The following is a 25,176-nucleotide window of genomic DNA, read 5'->3' on the forward strand; positions in this document are numbered from 1 at the left end:
TCAGAGTACCAGTCCACTAGTTCTCACTTCTTCTGTGGAGCCCTAGAGGGTTTTAAACTCTGAGACAAGGTCTGTGTCCACAAACACCCCTAGCCCCTACTCCCAAGTCACTTGTGTAGATCTGAAAGAAATAGATGGCAATCAATCCACCTTGAGAGCAAGGTTGGGCTACCACCATCTTGCGTACATCTATCCAATCCTTTCAGATCTACACAAGTGTCTAGGGGTAGGGACTAGGGTTTGTTTCTGGACAGGCCCCAGGAGGCAGCTGGTTTAATCCCCCAGTAGCAGACTGTAGCAGAGACCATAGCATTTCTGGTCGTACACATGCACTAAGAGCAGGCCTCTCCGGTCCAGGGGACATACTTGAATGTCACTTTAGATCACATCACAGAAATCAGGATAGGGCAGCATCCATGAGGCAATTGAATGCCATACAAGCACAGCTGAACTAATGGTCAGAGGCTCTTCGGAGGAGGAAGGGGAGGACCATCCTACTCAGTGAATTTCAGAAAAATATGAACATAGGGAACATTTAAAAAGTGATGCTTTTTAGATACAACTATACTAAATACATTCACATCACCAAATACCCGATTAAAACCCACTGTTTGGTAATGAAGGTCTACAGTAGTCTCAACAGCACCCTCTAGAGTAGCACCATGGTGTAGTTGGAGGACAGCTGTTGTCGGTCCTCCTCTGGCTACATTGACTTCAATAGCCGAGACCTCGGGGGCGTCTGGTTCTCACCCCCTTCCATAGACTTACAGTAATTATGACGACTTCCGGAGGACCTTGTCCAACCTATCAGAGCTCTTGCAGTATGAACTAACATCTTTGTTCATCCAATCAAAGGATCAGCGAATGCATCACGTACTGAACGCGTAAGGTTCACTTACTTAGCTAATGCAGCTAATTTAGCCTACTCAACAACCTGACTCAAACATGGAGGGAGTCGTTTTATGTTAGCTAGCTGGCTAAAGCTATCCAACACGACAACTCCTCTGAATCAAGGTAAGCTTACTTGTTTTATTAACGTATTGGCACCGAGGTCCGCCGGTGTAACTGTTGCTTTCCGTGATTGTAAACATGGATTGTAATTCTAGGTTACGCGCGTCGGTTGTAGTTTGGTAACTATCGTTAATATGGTGACAACGACGTAGGCAGGGAAGCGTTTCTGGAGCGGTTATTGTATAAAGTTTTGGCTAAGAGAGGTTTTTGCGCCTGGTCACAAACAGCTGTTGTGCACTGAAGTTCCCAGGCGAGGGGAACAGATCAGGAGGCAAGTGAGTGGACGGGAGAAGGAATTATACAACGAGCAACGTAATGGTGCTGGTGCTATGAAAGTGAACTGTGTGTGCGGGTGATCACATCAGCTGGATGCAGGCGAGGGTGTGCAAGTGAATGTGTTTCTGTCACCTTGTTAACTACAATGCATCTCTCCTCCCGTGCATCTGCGTTATAAACCTTTATGTGTAGGATAGCATGATAACCTCATGATGGGTATAGGCTGGGCAAAGTCGAGTATCATGCTGGGTATAAACACCCTACGCCTATTGATGTTACATTGAGCTGGGGGAATGGAATATGAATGACACTCATCCAATATGCTGTAATAGAAATGAAGCCATACTCATCATCAACAACGACAAAAAAAATCGTCCTCCCTAAACTTGAACGGCTCCAGCCGCCACTAATTGGGAGACATTAGGAACAGACGCACCCCACTGGGTCTGTGTGCTTTGGAGGAAAATGTCTGCACTTCATGACAGAGGCCACCCAAGGCGAGCGGTGCTATTAGTGTAAATGTCAGAGTGAGGAGTTTTGCGTAATTGGCCTGCACACTAAAAACAAAACCAAAAACCGTGATTATTACCATGGCATGGTCAAATGTCTCCCTCCATCATGAATGACGGAACTACTCTCCAAGCAATGCTGTCCCCATTAAGGACTTTGGCGGGTATCTTAATTCTCAAACCGGTATACCTTTATATTAAAAGAAAAAAAACGAAAAAAAAAAACATTTCTACCAAGTGTAATCGTTGTGCCACCTGGCAGAGCAGCGTGCACGGCATCGTCAAACGAGCGTACCCAGACTGAGCGCCCCAGGTGACAGCGGACGCTTTCCTACAGTATTTTACTGCATGTTCACGAGCTAAATCTAGGACTACTCAATTAACAAAGGTAATCAAGGTAGTATTTTGTCATGTGCTTGGCAGTTAATGCTGCGTTTACGTTTTTAAAAAGCTCTACATTGCTGTACATTCGCTAACGGGCTACACACATAAAGCCAGCTCTGCAGTTGGTGCTCAACGCACACACACACACACGGTCGCATCGCAGAAATGACAGGGCCGTGCTATTGTCGTCTGGTTTGAATCCAAAATGTTGCCATGATCCAAGTCAACAGGTCACTTCACACGAGTTAACAGTATTGTTTCTCTCTCTGGCTACCGTAGCAGGCTAAAGATGTTCCACAATGTCACTGATCACGCCTTGTTCATTTCTACCAATTATGCGTACATGTGGCATTTCCATATCTGTTTCAGTTCCATATTTAAAAATATAACACAGCAACGGTATCAATATGATTTCTCAAAGCGGTGCTATGTCAACAGAAGATCCCCGCTTCATCTGACCTGCAAGCCCCCCACCGACCACTCGGGTGACAGTGATGATGCCTCAAAGCCTCCGAGATCAAGGGGAACCTTTACCTCGTCTTGCTAAGCAAACCGCAGGACGGCGCGCATCGCTTTTGTCAGCAACATGGGAGCACCTTCACAAAATGTCAGCGAACAAAGCTGTTTTTTTTTGTGGCCAAAAACAAGCTCATTAATGTCAATACTGTGATCTCCGCTGCTTCCAGGTTGCATCAGTAGATATTGCCTATAGGAGGTTTGGCCGGGAGAAGGTCAATGAGCTGATGATGAAAACGATATTGCTATTGATTTTACAATGAAAAATGGCAGACAGAAGACAAACGACGGCCTACGCTAAAGAAACTGTTTCAGGTAATCTTTAAAGGCAGGTATGCCTGCCAAATATACACAATACAGAAAATATAGCTCTTTAAGCTCTGATACAATATAGTTTGTTAGCATAATAGCCTGGTTTTGTAAAAAAAAAAAAAAAAAAAGAAGGAGATTAAGGAGATTTGTTTTTATGACAAATACATGAAAATGTGTTTATTTCCCTCAGAGGGAGACACTTCAGTCCCAAGATTGATGCAAGTGTTAAATATGGAAATATCAGAGAGACATACCGCATCTCCATATTTAGTAATATGTATGAGCAGCTGGCCGGCATGTTGTCCACAGGAGTGGGAGACGGGGCCGAGGCCGGGTGTGAACAGATGAACCGATGGCCTTTGCAATGTTTTACAGGACCTCAGCCGTGCCAGCATTGTTCACCACTTCCCAGAAGACACCAGTCAGCTGCTGGAGGCTAATGTTAATTAGCTCTTGTCAGCAGTGCACCCCTTTAAAAAGGGTCGCTGAAAAGGTCAGTGTGCTACATTATAATTACTTTACATGTTGAAACCAGATCTTCCCTTTTGAAATTTGACTCACTTATCCATGTAGTATTTCTTTTTCCTTGGTGCACTGAAACTTAATATGGAATCCACCTCTACCACATATCCTTATACAAAACACACTATCAGATACAATACATTGACCAAATTGACTCATAGAATTCAGGTTAGCACTGACGGTTGTAAATCACAGACCTACACTGAGATGTTCCCCCAGGGACCACGCCACACTCCAGACCGTTCTTTCTAATTCTCTACGGTACGGTTCCAACAGTGGAGCCTGTAGCCCACACACCATCCAGCAGCCCACAACTGTCTGTCCCCATATTGACCTTCTCATTGTGTAGTCCCTCTGATCAAGTCCATCTTCCCCTGCAGTGTCAGACACAAATCTCCAGAGGCCAGAGAGTGCCTTGACGAGTCTGCCCTGTCTCCCGGCAAACCTCCACAACCTCGTCTGAAACACAGCTTTCTCTTCCCCTCCGGTAAAACCCTCACCGACAGGTAAAGACAGGTGGAAATGTGTGTCCCAGTACTGGACATAAATCACGCCTGTTTCTGTATCTGATAAACATCATGGCACAGATAATAAAGCATTAGTGGCTTCACCTTCATCACGCTGACATTTGTTATGCCTCACTGAGGCAGAGGCTTGATCCGGCCCATGATTCAACATCACGTCTTTAATCTGTGTAAGCGAGTCAAAGGCCAGAGTGGCTTGGGAGCAGGCAGAGGCAGAGGCAGAGGCATTACTCAGATAGAAAGAAAGAAATAGAGAAGGCATATGGGCTCCGGAGGAGACTGTAGTGTATTGCCATGTCAATTGGAGCTACAGTAAAACAGCCGTTTGTTTCCGTGTACCTCTCACACCTGAGTCAAATAAAGTATCTGAAAGGATTTCAAATACTGAGTGTTTTCTTGAGCTTGTCTGCAGTGCCAGATGGACAGGTTAAGCACTTGTTGCACTATTCCATTGGTTCAATTGCACCAGGCAAACACAATCAAGCACGGACAAGTATTTGAAATGTCTACAAACACTATTTGGACCCTACCCTTGGTACTTCCTCTACTAAGCATTTGCATTGCACCGTCCAAGGGAGTCTAAGAGTATGATGAATCACCAAACAGATCCCCAATCAGCGGCCGTATTTCGCTGAGCGCTGCATGACGTTTGAAATTGACATTTCTAATCTGCTGTGGTTTGCCCCCTGATGTGATCTACTGTACCGCCGAGAAGGACTAAGGAAAGCACATAAATCTGACACACATTTCTCAGAAGCATCACCACGCCAGATAGATTTTTATTTCTACCCCTGCCTTGCTACCAACAATCAATTTGTGACGAGTCATTACGTGTTTGGTGCATATTACGGCACAATATGAAATGTGTGACGCTGTGAAATCTAAATTCAACGTTCCAGTGTGATAATGTAATGGCACTAAGGATTGAAATCACTTGAACACGGAGGAGACAACATCACATTTCTCACACAGCACACAACACAATTGCGCAGCTGTTATACAAAGACAGAGGGGGAAAAAGTGGAGTGGTCTGCAAAAAAAAAAAAAAAATCCCAGACATAAGTCATCTGTTTCTCTGGAGACTTTCAAAGCGTATTTCAATCAAACTCTAAATTGTTTAATCAGCCATGCCAAGCTTAATTGAATGATTAGGGACTTGCCTGAACGGACTATAACCGGAAAATAATCGTTTTCACAGACCAATTCCCTCAAACAACAGAGCGTGTTGGGTCTAAAATGACTCCGTCTGGAATTGGTCACTGCTTCCATATCATACGTTGGTTTGTGATGATGAAAAATGCTCTATGATGTGAAGTGTACAGAACAGACTCTTCTCAGCATAGAACCTTCTGGAAAAAGTTCAAATAAACTAGCATGATGTTTGGCAGATCCTTTTTCAATTGTTGTCCTTTGTTTGTCTGGACTTCAAAGTTTCTTTTGGAGACAAATCTCTGTGACTGAGGTTCACGGTGCAGCAAGAGGGGGCTTTAAAGTCCTCGTGTAATATGTGTCTATCCTTTTCTTAAAATATGACTGTAACAAGGTTGTCAGAACCTTGTGTTCTCTCACACAAAGGGAGACTGTCCATCCAAGGTAAAAATTCCCCAGGGGCTGAACATGAAAGTCACTCACTCCCACACTGCAATATAAACCATGCTGGGTGGACCACATGTGAACTGCATTACGCCCTCAAAAGCTCCCCACTTAAACCTGGACTATAGAACCATCATACTGAATTATTTCCGAATGACCAAATGCCACACATTCAGCAGTAGCTAGCCACTCTACTCTTCACAGAGTTTTCAACATAACGACAACCTCTCCTCCAAGACCTCGGCAAATATCCCACGTTTAAACCAAAGAAAAATAATCTAGAAGATAAGGTGCTTTCTTGTGCTTTCTAAAGTATCAAGCAATTATAACTACAGTATTATGCTTTGTTTGCAAAGGTCAGAAGTTATATTGATGAAGTGTTTTTTATCTGTCTCGTGGCAATCTTGTTTAAAAGCACCTAATTATGTTGATGGCCACATCAAGTGCACCTCTGAGCCCCATGCTCTCTCCCATGGATGATGTGACCACCCTGCTTAATGCAGAGTCACAGGCCTGCACCGCTACCGTGTTCAATCTGTTGAGAAACATAGGTCACACAACACTGCATCTACTGAAGCTTAGCTCTGACAGCTTCTTAATTAATCGCAGTCCTCTCCAGGTCTCTCATTTCCATGTTGAGATCACCCACAGGTCATACAGGCCCTTTACAGGCCTCCACAGTACATGGTATGATGGTGTGGTGAATATTGGAAGGTTTTCTAGGAGAGTCCCCTCATGTTCATCCATAAATCAGATCAGTTGGATAGAGTTAGAGTTAGACCTTAAGTCGCTCTTTAGTGTTTACCTGAACAATGCAACAGATTCTACTTCTACTCTGTTAAACATGAATCGCCTTGAGACTATGGTGTGGAATGATCCAGAACACTCTTCACTCAGTTTGAATGGGTTATTGCTTCCATCGATTTGAGTCATTTCCATCTATGTTCTGGCTTTACAAGAAAATGTGTCAAAGAAAACCTCTTGTTTTCATTTCATGCTAAACATGAGTGGCCACCCGAGCTCTTATTGATTAGAAAACAACAACACATATCAGGCAACCAATATCCTTTGAAAGAAATAGCAGCAATAAAACCATGACATTTACTGTTAAGCTAAAACGAAAACCATCTCAAGAATTGCAATATCAATATAGCATTCACGGGTGGCAGGTTAACAATAACAGAAGCTTTGGTTTAAGCAATGGCCATCAGAAAAAAAGAAAAACATTTGTCTATTTTCAACAGGGTCTCACAGCAGGCCACAGAGAGCAGCTAATCATATGCAAACTGTGTACAAGCACTAATTACATACTGCAGTACAGCTGCCAAAACCAATACGGCTTCTAAAAGTTATCAGTGTTTGTTGATAACCACCCGGACAATTCAGACCATCATTAGCCTCCTGGTGACCCTAATTCAGCTCCACAATCCCAGGGATTCTGAGGATTAACGCTACATTTGCATAATTAGGGTCAGGAATGGACAAATGGCATTAAATAACAACTGTGCTGACATGATCCCCATTGAACTTTAATAGGACTCGTCCACTACAATAAACTGTCATCCCAAATATGGTGTTTAACCAATGTCTTGATAACCATTTGTGCCAAACAGTGTTCTTTATGTACAAACACTACATACAGTATTCCGACATAGGTTATGATACATGAAACCTAATGCAATCTTTTTTTATATTCATTTAACAATTAATGAGTCATCAACCCTATGATGAAGTCCTAGCAATGGGGGTGCGAAACAAACAAGAAACGTCGTCCAATGAAACACTGAAACCAATGTTCTGATTTAAAATGTGTGTAGATGGCAAAAGCCAACATTAATTCAGCAACGATATGATAGTTAGCACCCGCCCATGTGTTTAGAATGTGAGATCACACCATCCGTCTGACGAGGCGTCCGTCTCCCCTTTAACTAACTCCAGTGTTCCTCGCACTGCATCCCATTAAACACCCTCCGTTTCTGTGTCGGCTCGGCATAATTATAATACACATTTTATGAAATACTGCAGCTTACATCATGGCATATTAGACTGGGATATTAGCATACTTATAGCATTTGAGGCCCTAGGTCTGCTAACAAACAGTATCATTATAACTCTATTGCCTTTTGCATCTTAAAACATGAGTATGTATACAGTGGAAGTCGGTGTGTAGTGATCTGTTGATGTATTAAGAGTTCACCGTATGCTTTGGGTAGAAACATGAGAACTTGGTACCAAATAATTCCCAGTGCAAAATCACGTAACATTTGTATTCTCTTCTTAGTTGTGGCATCAAGGGAGGCTACCGAGATCTCAAGTACAAGGTGGACTCTGCGGCACAGCAGAAAGCACTGAGATTATGTTCAACCTACACATCTCCCTGAGACACAAGAGGAGGATCATTAGCAAGTTGCAGGGGGCGAGAATGACGGTAGCATTATTAAGAAGACACTTCAAACGGCCAGTTGATCAGCGAGGTTCAATATACAATCAAAAAATCTGAACGCTACTTTAGGGCGTTTTAGGAGTGCTAATGAGGAATATCGATCCCATATCAAAATGTCACAGTTTAAAATAGAAGGGTTCGAGGTTCAGAAGAGAGCAGGCTCCTACGCTACTGGTGGAGTGAGTGACAGTGCCCTGACAGGATACAAATGTGAGCCTTCATCACACCGGCATCCACATAAACACCCACAACCCCCGGGCCGCGCTTTGAATTGCTAATTCGTTTGTGATGAGGATGACAGGGACCTGTTTTGAGGAGAAAACTGTGGGTTATACACACACAAGTCCTTCCTGCTTCCCTTTTACACAGTCATCAATTTAGTGTATTTTTCACTTCCCCGCTGTGCCGAGACAGAATGGACAGTCCACTGTTTTCAACAACATTGATCAGCCACTGTGAAGCCAGGAACTGGGATATTAGGAGAAAAATGATCAGCTGGGGTTGGAGAAATGGCTTTCTGCAGAGAGACTTTGATTGACTTCCCTCGGGCGGACACACTGCATTAGGACTCCACCGGGGCTGAAAGGACAGCAGGAGAAAGGACAGCAGGGGAGTAAGTTAAGTAGCAAGAGACGTTAAAATGTGTTGTTACGATGACTAAGGATAGTGACGCGCTGTCCCTTATTTGGGTGCAGGGCCGTCAGCATAAATTCAAGCAGGGCCCGCATGCTCACAGACATATGCTCAAATGGTCCTTTATTAATAAACTAAGACAGACAGTGTTTTGCACTGCTATCCATACCAATAATGGTTTAGAGTAATTGACAGGCAAATGCTAAGCTCACACAATATAAAATATATACTGTTTACGTTTAAAAAAAAAAAAAAAACTTTTAAATTTGACATTTAGCAGATGCTTTTATCAAAGCGACTTATAACACGTACATTTTTCTAAAGTAAGTGAATCATCTATACATCAGTCGTGTTAAGAAACGAATCTATGCTAGGACCAGGGGCCGTTGGCAGTCACAATGCTAGAAGATTTTTTTGTATTATTAACAGTAGAGGAACGCTATAGAGGGGTAGTGGGGGGTGAAGAGGTCTTTAGGAGGGACAGTCAAGATGTAGCCTGAATGTTTGATTATGCGTTACTACATCCCTGGTTTACAGGTAGCTGTGGTCTTCAGCTGTTCCATGTGTAATCCAAGAACTTCCTTGCTAACTTGATCCATGTAATGACATCCATCTCTTTAAGTAGGCTTTCACAATCAATGCCTTGAAAACCACTTAGAAAATGGTGCAGAACATAAAGGGGAAAGTTAGTTAATTTGGAGCAAGTTCTTTTAACGTTCTTTAAACATCGATAATGAGGTATGGACCTCAAATGCAATCAACAAAATCCAATTTTGCCTATTTTTACAGACTCAGTAATTTCAATTCTGAGAGATACATTTCTTCCAAACAAAATAACCTGTAACTCTAACCTTGCATCTCTGTCTGTAAACTACCTACTCCTTTTACAACAACTCGTTTTCATTCTGGGCTAATGTTTGAGTATTCCTTGGGGAAGTATATCTTTTGCATCTCACAGTCAATTGTAAAGCATATCTTTCCCTTTCTCTGTAAATGCAGTGTCTCTTACGGGTTGTTGAAGCAGGCATACTAAATGTGTGGATCCCGAGATAGGTCCCTGAACACGTCTTGTTATATGGAAACTCTGCTACAGTATGTAGGCTATGTGGAATGTGATATTTTTTCAGGTATGAGATGTGAGACACATGCTAACTACTGCACATGGGCTGGGATGGATTATTTAGTTGTTGGATGGTAGAGGAGACCCAAGTACACTAAGTATTAAATTAACCATTCAATTCGTCGAATTCCCTGAAGCATCAACAATGTTGGATTTAGAATTGAATCCATTCATCTATTAATCTAGAGTATTTTCTATTTCCTGTATTGATTACTGGAGTATGAAAGATTCATCGTTTTTTAACCAGTATCTTGTCTCCTCACCCTCAAAATGCAGCCATAAATAGTCAGTGGAAAGAAGTATAGTGATCTCCACGGCTCCCACTGATGAAAACATTGCCTTGAATCATAGAGATTGGAGATTATGGGGGCTGTGGCCGGTCTTGGGGTGGGTAAAGGGAGGCGAGGTACCCCGGGATGCAGCATAACGCTATATTAAAGAGATTCCGACAGGCATTTAAAGTATTCTAAGCAACTCCAGGCATGGCGAGGGGAACCAGACAGAATGAAAAAAAAATCAACTATCCATTCCCTCCCTAATCTCCATGACTTTCCACGCTAAAGCTGATAAATAGCATTAGACTGAAGTTAATACATTGAGACCTGACACAGGCAGCCTCTGAAGTTCAGGCACAGCAGTTTTACCCTAAACATCACCGCTGAGGTGACATGAGGAATTGGACTCAACACTTGGGGGAATGCACCAATCAGGTACAGTACATGTATGGCATTCAGATCATCACATATCTGGACTTTTAGTCCACAATGTTTTGCACATTTCTGCCTTTGGTGAATGGCAAAACATATGCATGAGTCATATTTCCCCAAAAATTGCTTTATTTGAAAATACATAAACGTGGTCATCCGGTATGGTATCGTAACTAAAACGCAATACATATCCAAACATATACTTTGCATGCTATAAATATGTGAATGAAGGGCTTATACCAAAAAAAAATGCATCAGATGCAAGTAAAAAGGCCAGGTGTGTACACACAGTACAATTCAAAGCATGCCTCTCTCACAATTTTATACTTTAAGTGAAGCGGGACCCTGGTTAACATTCAAATCATGAGGCTCCTGGCTAGTTTTAAAAAAGAAATGTCAGGTCATTATAGATTGCAATTTTTGCCAGAGTAAAATGAATACATGAAATCTTTATTACCCACAAGACAGTGAGGAAAGGAGGAAAGACACCTTCAGAATAATTCTGACTCTTTTCTTTTCCTGGTTTACCCGTCAGATCAGACAAAGTTTTTTCTGCTGCTTCTTTTACAAGTTCTGGGGCCTGTCATGTCAGGGTCAGCGCCTAATCACATAAGGGCTTGATCAAAGTGTCAGGAGTGAGAGGGAGAACACAGGACCTCATTTCTCACAGTGTGGGGATTAATACCCGCCCTCAACCAACCGTAGCATCACCAACATCCCACCCCACCTACATCCCACCACCTACCCCCACAAAGCCTTCTGCTGACTGGTGGGAAACCAAAGAGACAGCTCCTGAACCTGTTGTAATCATCAAGATAGAATATACAGGGAGAACCAGAGTCCATATGCTCAAGCGAGCGTTCGGGGCAGATAACAAAAAAGTGGAGGGTAATATCACCGATCAGGACCTCTCCTAGGTGGGTGATCAAAAGATCTTAAAGTTGAGAGCATGGGGAGAATGCGGGGGAGAATGCAGGAGGAATATTTCACAAATCCCATCGTCAATATTTTAAAGCCAAGTTGCCTGTCTTTTAGATGTTCTTAAAAGTCAGACCTCAAATTCTCATCGCTTGCATCTGAAACTTCACCTGTACATAATACTTGACTACTTGACAAATGATTAACCATCAATTCAACTTTATTTAAAATCAGTTTGCATTGAGCAAGGGGAGGGAGAGAACAGGAGAAACTAATCTGAATTGACATTGCAATTCCCATTGGAGTGAAAAAGAGGGTGCAATCCTGCATATGGTGCTTTTAAGTAATATTAATACATTTACATCACAGAACCATGACGAACATCTCTGCTGCAATGAGGCGATCAGGATGATGAGGGTTCTGTAATTTATACAGACAGAACAAACTCTATTTTCACATTTCGGTGATGGGCAGTGAATTACAATATAGTGGGGGAAGGTGTGGAGTGGGTCAAGGTGTGGAGTGGGGGAAGGTGAGAGAATTTGTCAGCAAATGTGGGCAGATGTCAAAGTCATCTTCGGCTGTCCTATATATGCTGTTATCATTAAGCGTCACAATAGGCTCTGCCAAATCCATGCACACTTTATTGGAAAGCTGACTACCGACTATCTACAATGACATTACCATGTCTAATCAATGACAAATGAGGCTAAATCAGCTGGAAGTTTATGCATGCTTGCATGTCTTCAGGCTACATCCTCCCACTACCCCATTCTAAGACCTCTTCACCCCCCACTACCCCATTCTAAGACCTCTTCACCCCCCACTACCCCTCTGTAGAGTTCCTCTACTGTTAATAGTTCTAGCATTGTGACTGCCAATAGCACCTGGTCCGAGCATAGATTATTTGTTTGCTTATGATGACAGATGTATAGGTGATGATGTATAGGTGATTCACTTACTTTAGTACTTACACTTACTTTAGTACTTGTTGTAAGTCGCTTTGGATAGAAGCGTCTGTTAAATGTCAAAAATGTAAATGTAAAAATGTAAACGTAGCTTGCACGAGCCTTGCAACATTAATGAAGGTTTACATTGTAATACCTTCTGCTATCTACATTATCTGTGTGTGGTGTGTTTGGGAGCGGCAGCACTAATATAGGAACTGTGTCTATTTGAGACACACCGCCTGAAGCAAACCTTGTGGAAACCTGTCCTGATCGCTTTTAATTCATTCAGTGCCGAGGGTGAATAAAGTCGCCCAAATGGTCAACATTCTAGAGTGCCGAGGGTGACTTCATTCACCAAGAACGCATAAATGATGATGCTTCATTTTGTAGCCAATCAAAGTGTTGTTGCTAGGTAAACACCACATAGAACACTTGGAACACTCTGGGTGGTGAGTGTTCCGGAACTCTTTGGCTGTTAATGGGTTAATGTGGATATACAACAATGACAGTCGCTTGGCAACTGACCCATGGCAGACAGAGATTACTGTCTGTATTCTTAGAGTACAACTTCAGTTATACAGCTATAAGCTCATGAGCTCACCCTCTTTCTAAAATAATCAAGGCTGTTACCCGTCCGTTTAGTCAGAACACGGCCCAGTTTGATCAAGTATATGAAAGTATATCTATCGCAGCTCAGCAATGGATGACCCTTGGTTCCATTGTGTTGTGGTCAACTCAAAGAGTTGTATAATGGCGACACATTCTCCATATGTTGGTGAACCAATGTATATAGCCACCTGAATCTCCAGCTGCAACCCACGCTGTGAACAGCTGCCATCACATGATCATCCAACTTATACACTGGGAAATTTCTGTTTGTTAAAGTTAAATTCAAGTGGTGCAATGGGACACCATCATGCCACTGGGGCCACTGCAGCATCTAGCAATTCACTCATACCCCTCCAACACACTGCCCTGAGACATCTGCCTACAAAATCAGCCAGGCTACTGCATGGCGGTGCCAAGGAGGAGCAGACTCACTTCTGAGTTTCATCTCCGACTAACACTTGAGGGGGAAAAACAGATAGGAAGTTTCATATCGACCCCAAAACAATACAGAAACTAAACTGCATTCAAATAAGTATGAATATGAATATCTGTTGTAAAAAGTTCAGGAATTTGAGCTCAATTGTATTGTCCACATGAGATGGAGAGCAGCTACTGTCAACGGGCCCCTTGTCTCCTGTAGTTTGCTGCTCTGCTGAGCATGTACACTTATCGGTGGGGAGCGGAATCTGGGGTAATTGCATGTTCATGCCACAGATAACGCAGACCGGCCAGCAGCAGGGGATGTTTTTTGCTTTTGCCAATTTATCTCGGTGGCAAACTGTCTTCCAAGTTGTTCAGTTTAAGTATCCTCTAGATTATACCCTCTCACTCCCTGCATGGGATTTCATATTAGGCGCTCACTCAAAGCGAGCCCCGTGGATTTAGCTCTTTCCGTACCCATGCGTTCCGCAGGAGGAGTGTTTACTCAAGACGGTTCTCACAGTTTTAAGTTTGTGACATTGCTGTGAAATGTACAGGGGAAAGTGTGTAATGACGTCTGATAGCAAGGTTTGCTGCCTAGATGGTACATTCTTGCCACTAAAAAAAGTATTACTGTTGCATCCATAGTCAATGCATGTTTATCAAGCTAGCCCCCCCCGGAGGACTGGGATCCACAACCTCTTTCATATTCAGAGGGAGAACTCACAGAGTTCTCTTTTGCACTCCCTTTCACACGCCTTTGTCCACAATCCCCAGCACCCCTGCCTTTCTAATGAGATGCTAATCCTTGGCCACGTATTCCGGTGTTTGGACGAGGAAAGGTTTTATTTATTCAGTATCTATTCTGTATACATGTTCTGTCTACTGAGATCCCGTCTTATTCCTACATTACCTGCATTATAAAGAGGGATGGTTAAAGGTGACCCCCTCCGAGCATCATTACGCCTGGTCCAAAGTTAGTGTTAGATTTAATTTCCTTCCCATCTGAACTACATTCTTCAAGCAGGTTTAGTTATTCACACAGACATAGGTGAGCTCTGGTGTGCATCTGTGGCTGCGTGGTTTGCACAGATACCAAGATGGCTAAATAATTGATTTGTTATGCAAAGCTATTATTGATCCCAATACTAATATGTACATATCACAGTATTCTATTCATTACATGATTACATAATTCATTACACTATTCATAACATTTAATCTTGTTTCTCTAGAATATGCCCCAATTGGCTGAAGCATATAATTTTTTCACAAGCTAGCCCAGATTGTTTTAAAGAGACACCACCTTCGCCACCTTAACATACACTCAACTTCTACACAGGGGAGCTGCTCGACTTCATTACAAGCCAAGTCAGATTGGCAGAAAATGAGGCATGTAAGGCCTCCCATTTGGACTACTCCAATAACACAAGGCATGTCGACACAAGGGGGGGGCTCCAATTTAGCTCCCAAGCCAGCTGGTCCAGCGTGGGGCTGGACTGCAAGGGACACGAGCAATCTCTCTGACCACTCTGCTCCTCACTGAGCTCGTTCAGGAGCACTTCCCAAAGTAGGACGCATTCCAAGAGGTGTGGCGCTCTCATTCAAACCAGCCTCTGCACCATATAATGCTCTCCTCTGTAGTGTATAATCATAACATAATCATGCACACCATTTGTATTGATCCCCTTCCTCCAGAGCTGCCAAGTCATTTCCTGAGCTCTTGTCAAAAAGTATGATAATACCTATCTCATTTACTACTGCAGCAAACATAATGGAGTTAGCCCCTTTTTGGCACGGGGGATGGAATCTTCCACACATCAGCTCTGATGTTCCTCAATGTCATGGTAATGAATTATTTATAATCACCTAAATGTGCTAATTAATTATCAGTTTAGGGGGCCCGCTTTTATGGAAAAATATACAAGCAGCCTCATCTTCTGTCTCTTTCATTACAGTATACCTACTAATTAAAATCTTAGCATCCCGTTAATTCTCCTTAGAATAGTGTGTGAAGGTCAGGGAGGAGGAACAAGTCTGGGTGATTTGTGAGTGAAGCGCGGTGACATTTATTCCTACCATGGACTTTCAAGATCCGTTTAAAAGCATGCTATTACCCCTTCCTTTAGTCTCAAAGAGAATGTCAAGGACACACGTAAACATGACCAGCGGATGCCATACCTCATTAATGGCTGTATTTATTCTAAGTGATGCCCTTATCACAGGGCCTATAATGAAATGGATGAGATCACAAATTTGAAAAGATCTATCATTTTCTTTGCAGTCCCCAGGGGCATTAAGAAGAAAAGCTATTTACATCATTCAGGGTCCTCTATATATATATATATTTTTCAACTTATCTCTAGATTAGACAATCACAAATAGAGTGTTTCTAATTGCAGAGTTTGCATTAAAGTGGCCAGACCAGCAAGCTGCAACCAGACCTTCAGAAGTGCAATGAAATGTTGGTATTGAACTAAGAAGCCTGTTTTAAGCAGCTTGCACTCAGACAAAGACATTTTTGTACAAAAGTGGAATATTGGATTATTCAGGAATAGTGCAATATTGATATTCAGGGTAGCTAATGCTTTATATTTGCATAAGTGAACTATTCAAAAGTAAAGTACAATCAAGAAATTAGTATTCCAGCATTTATAAACGATTATGAACATTTCTAGGCATTTCAAGTTTAAAGTTATTATGAAGTGTTGCCAGAAATAATGATGGCCAACACCACTCTAGCAGGTCTATGTTCTGTAACTGTTTGCACACTATTTCCCTTGCAGTTATGGGCCATAAATAATCTGTTTATGTGATCATAAAGTGAACCCTGGACAGTGTGCTATTAATGGTTAGGGGAGTCCTCTCCTGGGGCAGAAGTGTTAACCAGAGCACTAGGTCCTCTTCCTGCTGGATCAATGTCAGCACAAATTTCAGATTGCTTTCCTGATGTGCGCCAAGTTATCTGTGATTCAACTTTAATAGGTTATTGAACGGAACCAGCGTTTAGGGAGCTGAGGCCGTATTTCAAGATATTGACAATCAAACGCACACAAGTTTCTCATTAGCATACATTAGGACAAACAGAATTAATCTTGACAACACTGTCCAGGACGACTGGTACTGTTACAAATAGCAGGCTAGTCAAAACTAATGAACAAATACAGCTTTTAAGACAGGTAATGCTGCCTATAAGGCTCAGTTAAGACAAACACATTTATAAGATGAAAGATTAGTTTACAATTATAGTACGTTATTTGAGCATTTAAAGAGCTGTATATAACCGTAGAAAAATCACATGGGTTCTCAAAGTGCATACAGATTGATATGACTTCAATCCCATAATTGTTTGTCAGGGAGTAGTCTTACCTAACAGTCCAACCAAGGTGCATGAATTAAGATCAAACTGTGGATCTGTGGAAGGACAGCATTGTATATATATTCCATTTAGCTGACGCTTTTATCCAAAGCAACTTACATTGCAGTGAGTGCATACATTTCAGTATATATGGTCCCAGCGGGAATTAAACCTACAACCTAAGCGTTGTTAGTGCCATGCTCTACCAACTGAGCCACAGAGGACCACACTGAGCCACAGAGGACCACATTGGACTATCCAGTATCACCCCATATTCGGTAGGATTCTCTTATTCCTTCCTACAGCATACCGTCACCGTGAATCCGCTCATGAACGGCCATACAAATGTCACTTCAAAGCTCTGCACATCCTACATCCAGATGTAATCCAAGGGAAGGAGGTGTGTCACAGAGGAGAGGAGAGGACATGAAGAATAGCTCGGCTCCAAGGCTGTTAATCTCCACATGCACTCTAACATTTGTCCATATTCACAGTATGCACTGATTAATTTTTAACAGGACACAGGCATTAATGAACGCTTGAGTGATTAAAACGCTGTGGCCGTTTCGCGTTGGAATCGAAATGTGTAAGTAAGTAATTTGACTCTTTTTAGCCGGTTCGTTACTCCTCACTCTGTCCCCTCAGACACTTCATAACTGAAATGTACTGCTTGGGTAACAAAATGAGTGGTGGCAAATCATGCATGGTACCATAAATCAGATGACATTTTCCTGGACCTGAAGGTCGAGTGGTTTGTCAACATCCCCACTCTCCTGAAATGACTGTCCTTGCTGCATCTTACTGTCCTGGTTTTACCTCCGTAAACACATTCAAACACGATCATGCAATGCATATAGAGATGTTATATAGTAATCAATAGGGGTAAGATGGTAGATTTATGGTATCTTTTTCTCTTTTTCTTGTTTTGCTTTTCTGTTCTACGTTTTGTTTATCACTCATTCTTAAAAGAGGTACAAACTTCGCATCAGTGCAAATTATTTGTAAATCATTAAATTGCAAAGGTTCACTACTGTATCACAATACACATCATCCTAGCTCTGAAGTTCACTTGGATTACCAGGAGCTATAAGCATCAACAGTATTCTCCATTAAACAACTTCATATATATATACGTATATATACACACAGTGCTGAACATGTCCCTGATTTCAACTCACCTAAAACATTACAATAAAAACTATGGAGGTCGAAGGTCAGCCTAAGGCAGTGTATTTGCTGTTGGCTAAGCTTCAAAACACCATAAAACCATTTGACAATTAATTCTAACCATCTCCTGAGGAAACACAGGCCGCGCCAGACCAAACCAAGGTTCAACCCTAACCCTAACCCCCTCCAAGGCTCGTCATGATCTGATGCACACAGACCGGATCTCACACCTGACACCACACCACAGCTGTGTACACGGAGGTCATACATTGTTGTTTTACAATGATTGATCGTGACCGTAGATATTCTTTATTTCACTCCTTCTCTTCTCTCTGAATATGGGCACATGCACTCATTTATTGAGAAATACTGCAATCACATGAGGAGCTTATCTATACTTTGCGTTTGTAATCCAGTAGTGACTGCATGAACTTGATAGACTAGGTAGTGACTCTGTACTTTCATACCTATATATAATATACGCCATTTACCTGACGCTTTTATCCAAAGCGACTTGCATTGCAGTGAGTGCATACATTTCAGTATATATGGTCCCAGCGGGAATCAAACCCACAACCTAAGCGTTGTTAACACCATGCTCTACCGACTGAGCCACAGAGGACCATGTTGTCATCTACACCATCAATTTAAGCATGCATGTGAAATGGCAACAAGACAGGATTTTACATCTGACGTCCGTTGCTCCTCTCCATCCATGGCGGTTGTATCTTGTTTGCATCCAAGTTGGTGTGCCAACCATCATTTGAATAATGGAATCACATTTGCAAAGACACAGAGATGATTTGTACATGTACGTCTGTACAAATCCTGTTCAATAAAGCATGCAGATATGGGGAACATACTCCAAAGATCTGCAATGGGTAGAAACCAAGTGTGTGACATTAGACATAATTCAGAACACAGGCCAATTGTCCAGCCATGCAGACATACCAGCTCCTCATGCACAGCAACACTGGGGGTAGATATGCACAGTGACATTTGTGTTCCTTTCATTTCCATCTGCTGAATGGTCGCCCTAGTGATCACTGACATTTCCATTCGAATCGAGGCAACACAATGATTCTCACATTTGAAATCTCTTTTAAGGTAATTAAGCGATACTGTTAAAAGGAAAGGGGAAGCCACGCATCCATTATCTCCTGTAGTCTAAAAGCAGGCTCGATTAATTTTTCACAAGCATTCCCACATATGTATTCAGGGACTCAGGGAAACATGGCAAAAATAAAGAGCTCTCGCTGGGAAGAAGGAAGGAAAACGCACGCACACACTGCATCTCTGGTCAGAAGCTTTTATAATCATACGCTTTTGCATTTGGGTGTAGACTGTAATCATTGTTTATCAACACATACAGTCAAAAACGCTAAATGCATTTTCATCTATCGTAGGGCTTGAGGGATGAACTGCTTGTCATTACTTAGACCCAGACCGCTGTGGCACCTTTTACATTTAAATGAGGAAAAAAGTTCGTCATATTGACTGTTGGCCAACTCTATGTTTATACAACTAGAAATGTTGCTCTAAAATCAAACCCTCACCAGCCTCTGCCAGCATTAACAAATACTGCAGACTCTGGCCAAAACACAGGCACAAGATAATTAGTCACACCAGGCTTAAGGGCTGGGGAGCAATCTGAGTGAAGGAAGTATTGATCCCTGCGAGGGGGAGGGGCACAAAGTTGGGAGTCGTTATCAATCTTGTGAAGCAGGTCTCTTCGTCTGTGTTGAAACATGCACACGTACTCACACACGCACGCAAACACACATACATCAAACTCACACATACGCACACATACATTAACACACCAACAGCTTGGTATACTACGTGTCAGACGGAGACGAATGTCTGTGAGAGTGAAAGACTCCCAGGGGTTATTGGGGAGGGAGGGAGGGGGGTGGGAGTGTGTGTGTGTGTGTGTGTGTGTGTGGGAGGGGGGGTTAGCTGCACCAGAGCATTGGAAGCCTTTATCATGGAGTTAAAAGCCTTCCCTAATCTGCTGCTTCTCCTCATCTAGAACCAGTGCTCCAAACCTTGCAATGGTAAGAGGTTTTAAATCAGCTCAGGGATGATGAAAAGCTAAATCCTTACACAAAATCAACTGTTTGGATTTGGAATATACAGTAGCTGCTCGCAGGTTATCTGATCAGATGGGGATGATGCAGAACTGGGGGAGCAGATATCCAATTGGACTGTAATTCATCTCCTCCCCTTGGATGGCGGAGTGGAGTAGGAGAGGGAGTGGGACAGGGATGAGGTATTTCACTCCCACAATAGTCCAACATAATAGTTCACATAACCCCTGAGCATGATTTGGGATCAACAGTGGTATTTTTTTTTTTTTTTGCATTTCAGTAAAAGCTCTGTACTGAACAATATGTAATAAAACAATGCTGCTAACCCGTGGTCCTCTGAGCTCCGACTAGCTGCTCCTGAAGGCTGTGGGTTCAGATTGAGGGAGTATCAGATGTTGAGAGGAGCGTTAAGCTGCGGGGAGGCCCACAGCAGTGGAACTCTATGGCTAATTGACAGGCTGTTTCAGATGGAGCTCCAGAAAGGCGGTCACTTTCACGGTCCCCAGTTCTCAGTGTCTGTCAGGGGGCTGGGCGGACGGGGGAGGGGAGGGGGGGGGAGGAGAGGAGCCAGATGCAAACCCACTGGGAGGCCTGATGTCATTCACACACTCATGTGCTCATGTGCAGCAGCTCAGAGACATGTCACCCCAAGAGAGAGAGAGAGAGAAAGAGACAGAAATGGATTAAGGATGTGGGTGCCAGCTGCATGAAAAACCGCAGAAAAACCCAGAACACAACACCTGTGCACGGGGCAACTTTTCATAGGACGAGACGAAGGCATCAGATCTCAAACAGAGCTCTCTCTCTCTTTGGTACTCTGAGATATTGGGTCCATAGGTAAGTTAGTGGAGTGAAGGATCAACAAGATGTAGGTTCAATGTAATAACATCTGGCTAACCATCCCATACCAATGTAATAACATCTGGCTAACCATCCCATACCAATGGATAGATACGAGATAGAAACTACATCTCTGGTTCGGCAGCAACACAACCACTCCCCCCCTACTATTGATTTACATTAGTTTGGTCCCAATACTTATGGATGAGGAGATCAAGAACAGCTTACCACTCCGGATCACACCAACAAACATTCAATTATCTATTAAAGCACACCTGCCCCTCAAACAGGACCTTACACACAGAAATGACAAATTGCAGTGGTGGACGTTTAATGGTGTCACTGTTAACCCAGGTTTTATGGATTTCTTCACACGCCAGCCTACAGCCACTTAGTTAACCCATGAATATATGCAGAAGGGATCTGTCCTCGCTGAGAGCGGAATCTCATAATGCTGCAGCAAACAGAATTGTGTGAGAAAGCAAACAATTCTAAAACACGCATGTTTGTAAAACTAGACGTGTGGAGGGGACAGGATCTCAGCGATAGCACCACACAATAAATGAACAATTATTCTGAGATAGAAAAAAAGAAGCATTTATTTATTCACGGCATGTTGAGTCAGCTTTATCTGCTCCTGATTAATCTGAGTCAATAATATCATCTTTAATTATACAAAATGGCACTGAATGCCAAAGTCAAACAATGCTTCCAATCTTAAGGAGGACAAATCCTTTAAGGAATTACACGTAATTATGCACGGCAAGATACTAAAATAGAGCAGTTGTTTGTTTTTCTCAGACCAGTCAAGACATCATTACATTATTTAAAAATGATCAAGACCACTTTGGAAAGCAGATTTGTGAATTGATCGGTCTCTGCACACTGCTCAGCCTAACCAGGGTAACAAAAACACAGGTTTTAAACTGGGCTGCATTTTATTTTTAAAAAAATGTTTGAATATATACTATATTGCTGTGTGTCTGTCTTGGTGGGGTATTGAGTGCCTGGGGAGCACCTTCTCTCCTTTCCAATGATTGCTTTTGAAAGCACAAGATCCAGAAACTGTGTGTGCGTCATAACATGCGTGTAACATTCAATGCAATTCCATGGATAACATTTTATGTATAATATGCAAGACCAGTGCTTATACACAACAGAAAGACAATGGAAAAACTAAAATAATGGCAAGATAGTTTCATGGTGAGGCAGAATGTACCTTAACAAATAGTTAAATGACAAAGGATTTGTGATGATACTATATCACACAGTGTTCCCGTCAGCACGACACCAGCCATTACTTAAACAAAACAACCAGGGTCCTGAAGATGACATGTTGAGACACACTGTGCAACAAGGCAAGCCTGATATGTGCTATGAGAGGAAGAGTAATTCGATGTGTACGGAGAGAGCGTGTGTGTGAATATGGGCACACGTGTGTGTGTGTGTGTGACCGCTTCACCTGTATGGAACGTAATATCCAGACTTCCATAATGAACAAGGTGTTCCCCATGCTCTCTCAGAGGCACTTACACATGAACATGGGTGTAAATGCATGTGGGAGGGTTTTTCATCTGTACTCTGTGGCTGGGCTTTAACATCTGTTAGCACCCTCCCCTCCCCACCCCTGCCCTTCGCCCAATGCTCCCAGGCCTGTCTCCTCAAAGACTCCCAGTTGTACTGGGGGTGGAGCAAATGACTTGTCATGCGTAGAGGTGGCACGAAGCCTGCAACCAACCCAACCGACAGCCCCCACAAATGCAGATCACACAGCCGACAGAGGGTAAAAAACCAACCCGAGGAACTTTCACAGGATCTTAATCTGCAATGAAGTCACTCACCGTCCAGGGGGACGGCAGAGGTTTCAACGGCTGACATGGGACAGCCGATTCTTGGATGTCAGAATCTTCGCCTAATTAATGTTCTTAAGGAGGAGTGACTGTCAATGTGTCGGAGGCCATTTTCATCAGCCGGTGTAGAAATAGCTTTACCCCGTCACGTCAACAAACTTTTAGAATCATAACCTCACAGCTGCCAGTGTTTCTCCTTCATCACCCGTCTGCTCCAGTCCCCTTGGAAGCGTGACATTTCCCTTTGCATGATAAGACGAAAAAAAAATCATTCTTACTATATGTCAGAGGTAATTCCATGTCTGAACATGAGTCATTCTTTTGAAGATAGAAAAAATACCACAAAGAGGAAAAATACACTGTTACACCAGGGATGGATACAGGGAGGGATAAGTCATTATTTCTGTGGCCTGTAACGTGACATATAAAAAGGTAATACTGCATAATGACTGTGATAAGAAAGAATCCTTGGGTCTCCGGAAGGTGAACATATCAATGCTCAACACACCCTGGACTTGACACCAGTACTTTATCATCAGCAAAGCAATTGCATATTCCTATCCCTCCTGGAGAGAGGGGAGAATCAATCTCATATAGTAGGACCACGGCTTTAATAAATAGTGTACCACAAACACAAACACACACACACACACACACACACACACACACACACACACACACACACACACGACCCTCCTGACCGGATGTGAGGAGCTTGAAATTCTTTCATTCCTATTAGTCAATCTGGCTAATGCAAAAATCATGTATGTCTGTCTCTAAATATTTAATCTTAACAGCAGTGAGATTGAAATACAACGTCGGTGGAACATTACTCCTTCCATCCTGAAAGGTACAAGAGCTTTGAGAGAGGCAGTGGTTTCCGCAACGCCAGAGAGAGAGAGAGAGAGAGTGAAAGAGCCAAGAGAGAGAGAGAAAGAGCTAGAGAGAAAGAGAGAGAGAGAGAAAGAGAAAGAGAGAGAGAGAGAGAGAGAGAAAGAGCTAGAGAGAGCAAAAAAGAAAAAGCGAGGGAGAAGCCGTAAGAGAAGTTTGTTATTTCAAAGACTAAGCTGCTGGCATTGGAGGCAGTAGAAAACCACAGTTTGTCTTGGGAAAGTAAACAGCATTCAAGAGGGCAGGAGCCATTGTTCCATGACGATACTGTACTCGCTCCAACACAGCAAGTAATCAGGTTGAGGTTCGAAGGAAACTGTTGCTCCCCTCAACATGATGAAAGCTGCACTGACACGACTCTGAATCCTATTTATAGAAACACGTCCCAGGAAACAGCACATGGGCTCCCGGAGAAACACGGCATGAAGACCATTTCAATTACAGTACCTTAAAAAATACAGCTGACTTAAACATTTTCATTCCTCTTGGCACTTTTCTAAACACAAGAAAAGTGCTATATCCCAAGCATCTATATCTATAAATTATATTATATAGGATCTATATCTATATATATTATATTATATAGGATCTATATCTATATATATTATATTATATAGGATCTATATCTATATATTATATTATATAGGATCTATATCTATATATATTATATTATATAGGATCTATGTCTATATATATTATATTATATAGGATCTATGTCTAATCAAATTCCCTATACTTATAACACGAGAGCAAGTCTACTTGTTATTGTCCTGTATTTCAGTAGTTTCAATGTTTTGGTTTAGGTAAACACTGTAAGTGCAATAACATTATATCTAAAAACAAGGCACTAGTGGATCACTTTCAGAAACTTTAAAACTTACCACAGAAAAGTCCTCTGCAGAGCAGTTCTGTCCACTGAAGTTGCAGCTCTTCAGCATCTCGTCAAGCTGGTGACCCGTCCTGTTGAAGATGTCCTGCATGTCAGGGGCAGGATACTCCAAATCGGTGGGCTTGTGGCCATCCTTGTTTTTGGGTGGCAGACCCGTCAGGTTAGCCAGGTGGTAGATGTCGGCGTCGGTGAGCGCGGAGAATCGAAATCGGTTGATGTTGCAGATGGTCACAGCAGGGAAAACCATTTCAGGGGTCGCCTCCTCGTTCAGAGCTGTGACATGAGGATGCTCCAGGTAGGAGATAGCGCACTTAGCCGCCTGGTACAGAAAGAGCACAAGAGAAGCCAAAAAGGCAAGTGCCCAGAGGGTCTGCCGGATGCCCAAGCGACCGGAGACAAAGATGTGGTTAATCCCGTGTAGGGAGCAGGAGTTGGCAAAGCCGGCCAGGTCCTTTACTGGAGGTGTACAGCTCTCCTCGATCAGGCTCTCCTTGTCCCCATCCTGCTTGCCTTTCTGCTTCTCATCCTCCTCTGCAAATTTGATTTTGCAAACAAATTCGATCGGCATGTGGGCAGCCAGGTCTGCGTTTGGGGTTGTTTTGATGACAGCTATCAGCCCTGTTCCACTTGTCCCTCTCTTCCTC

General features: G+C 42.7%; 1 protein-coding gene across 1 annotated transcript in view; it reads right to left on the bottom strand.

Moving 5' to 3' along the window:
• Positions 1–25,118, bottom strand: part of asic4a (acid-sensing (proton-gated) ion channel family member 4a) — a gene marked incomplete at its 3' end in the record, with an annotated part of 58,633 nt that extends 33,515 nt beyond the window's left edge. The window contains exon 1 of the mRNA XM_083681921.1: positions 24,525–25,118. Within this exon, the coding sequence (XP_083538047.1) occupies positions 24,525–25,100 (576 nt within the window). The 5' untranslated portion in view covers positions 25,101–25,118. The remainder of the gene's footprint in view (positions 1–24,524) is intronic.
• Between the last annotated feature and the right edge of the window lie 58 nt (positions 25,119–25,176).

This window comes from Argentina silus (assembly GCF_951799395.1).
Source record: "Argentina silus genome assembly, chromosome: 12".
NCBI lineage: Eukaryota > Metazoa > Chordata > Actinopteri > Argentiniformes > Argentinidae > Argentina > Argentina silus.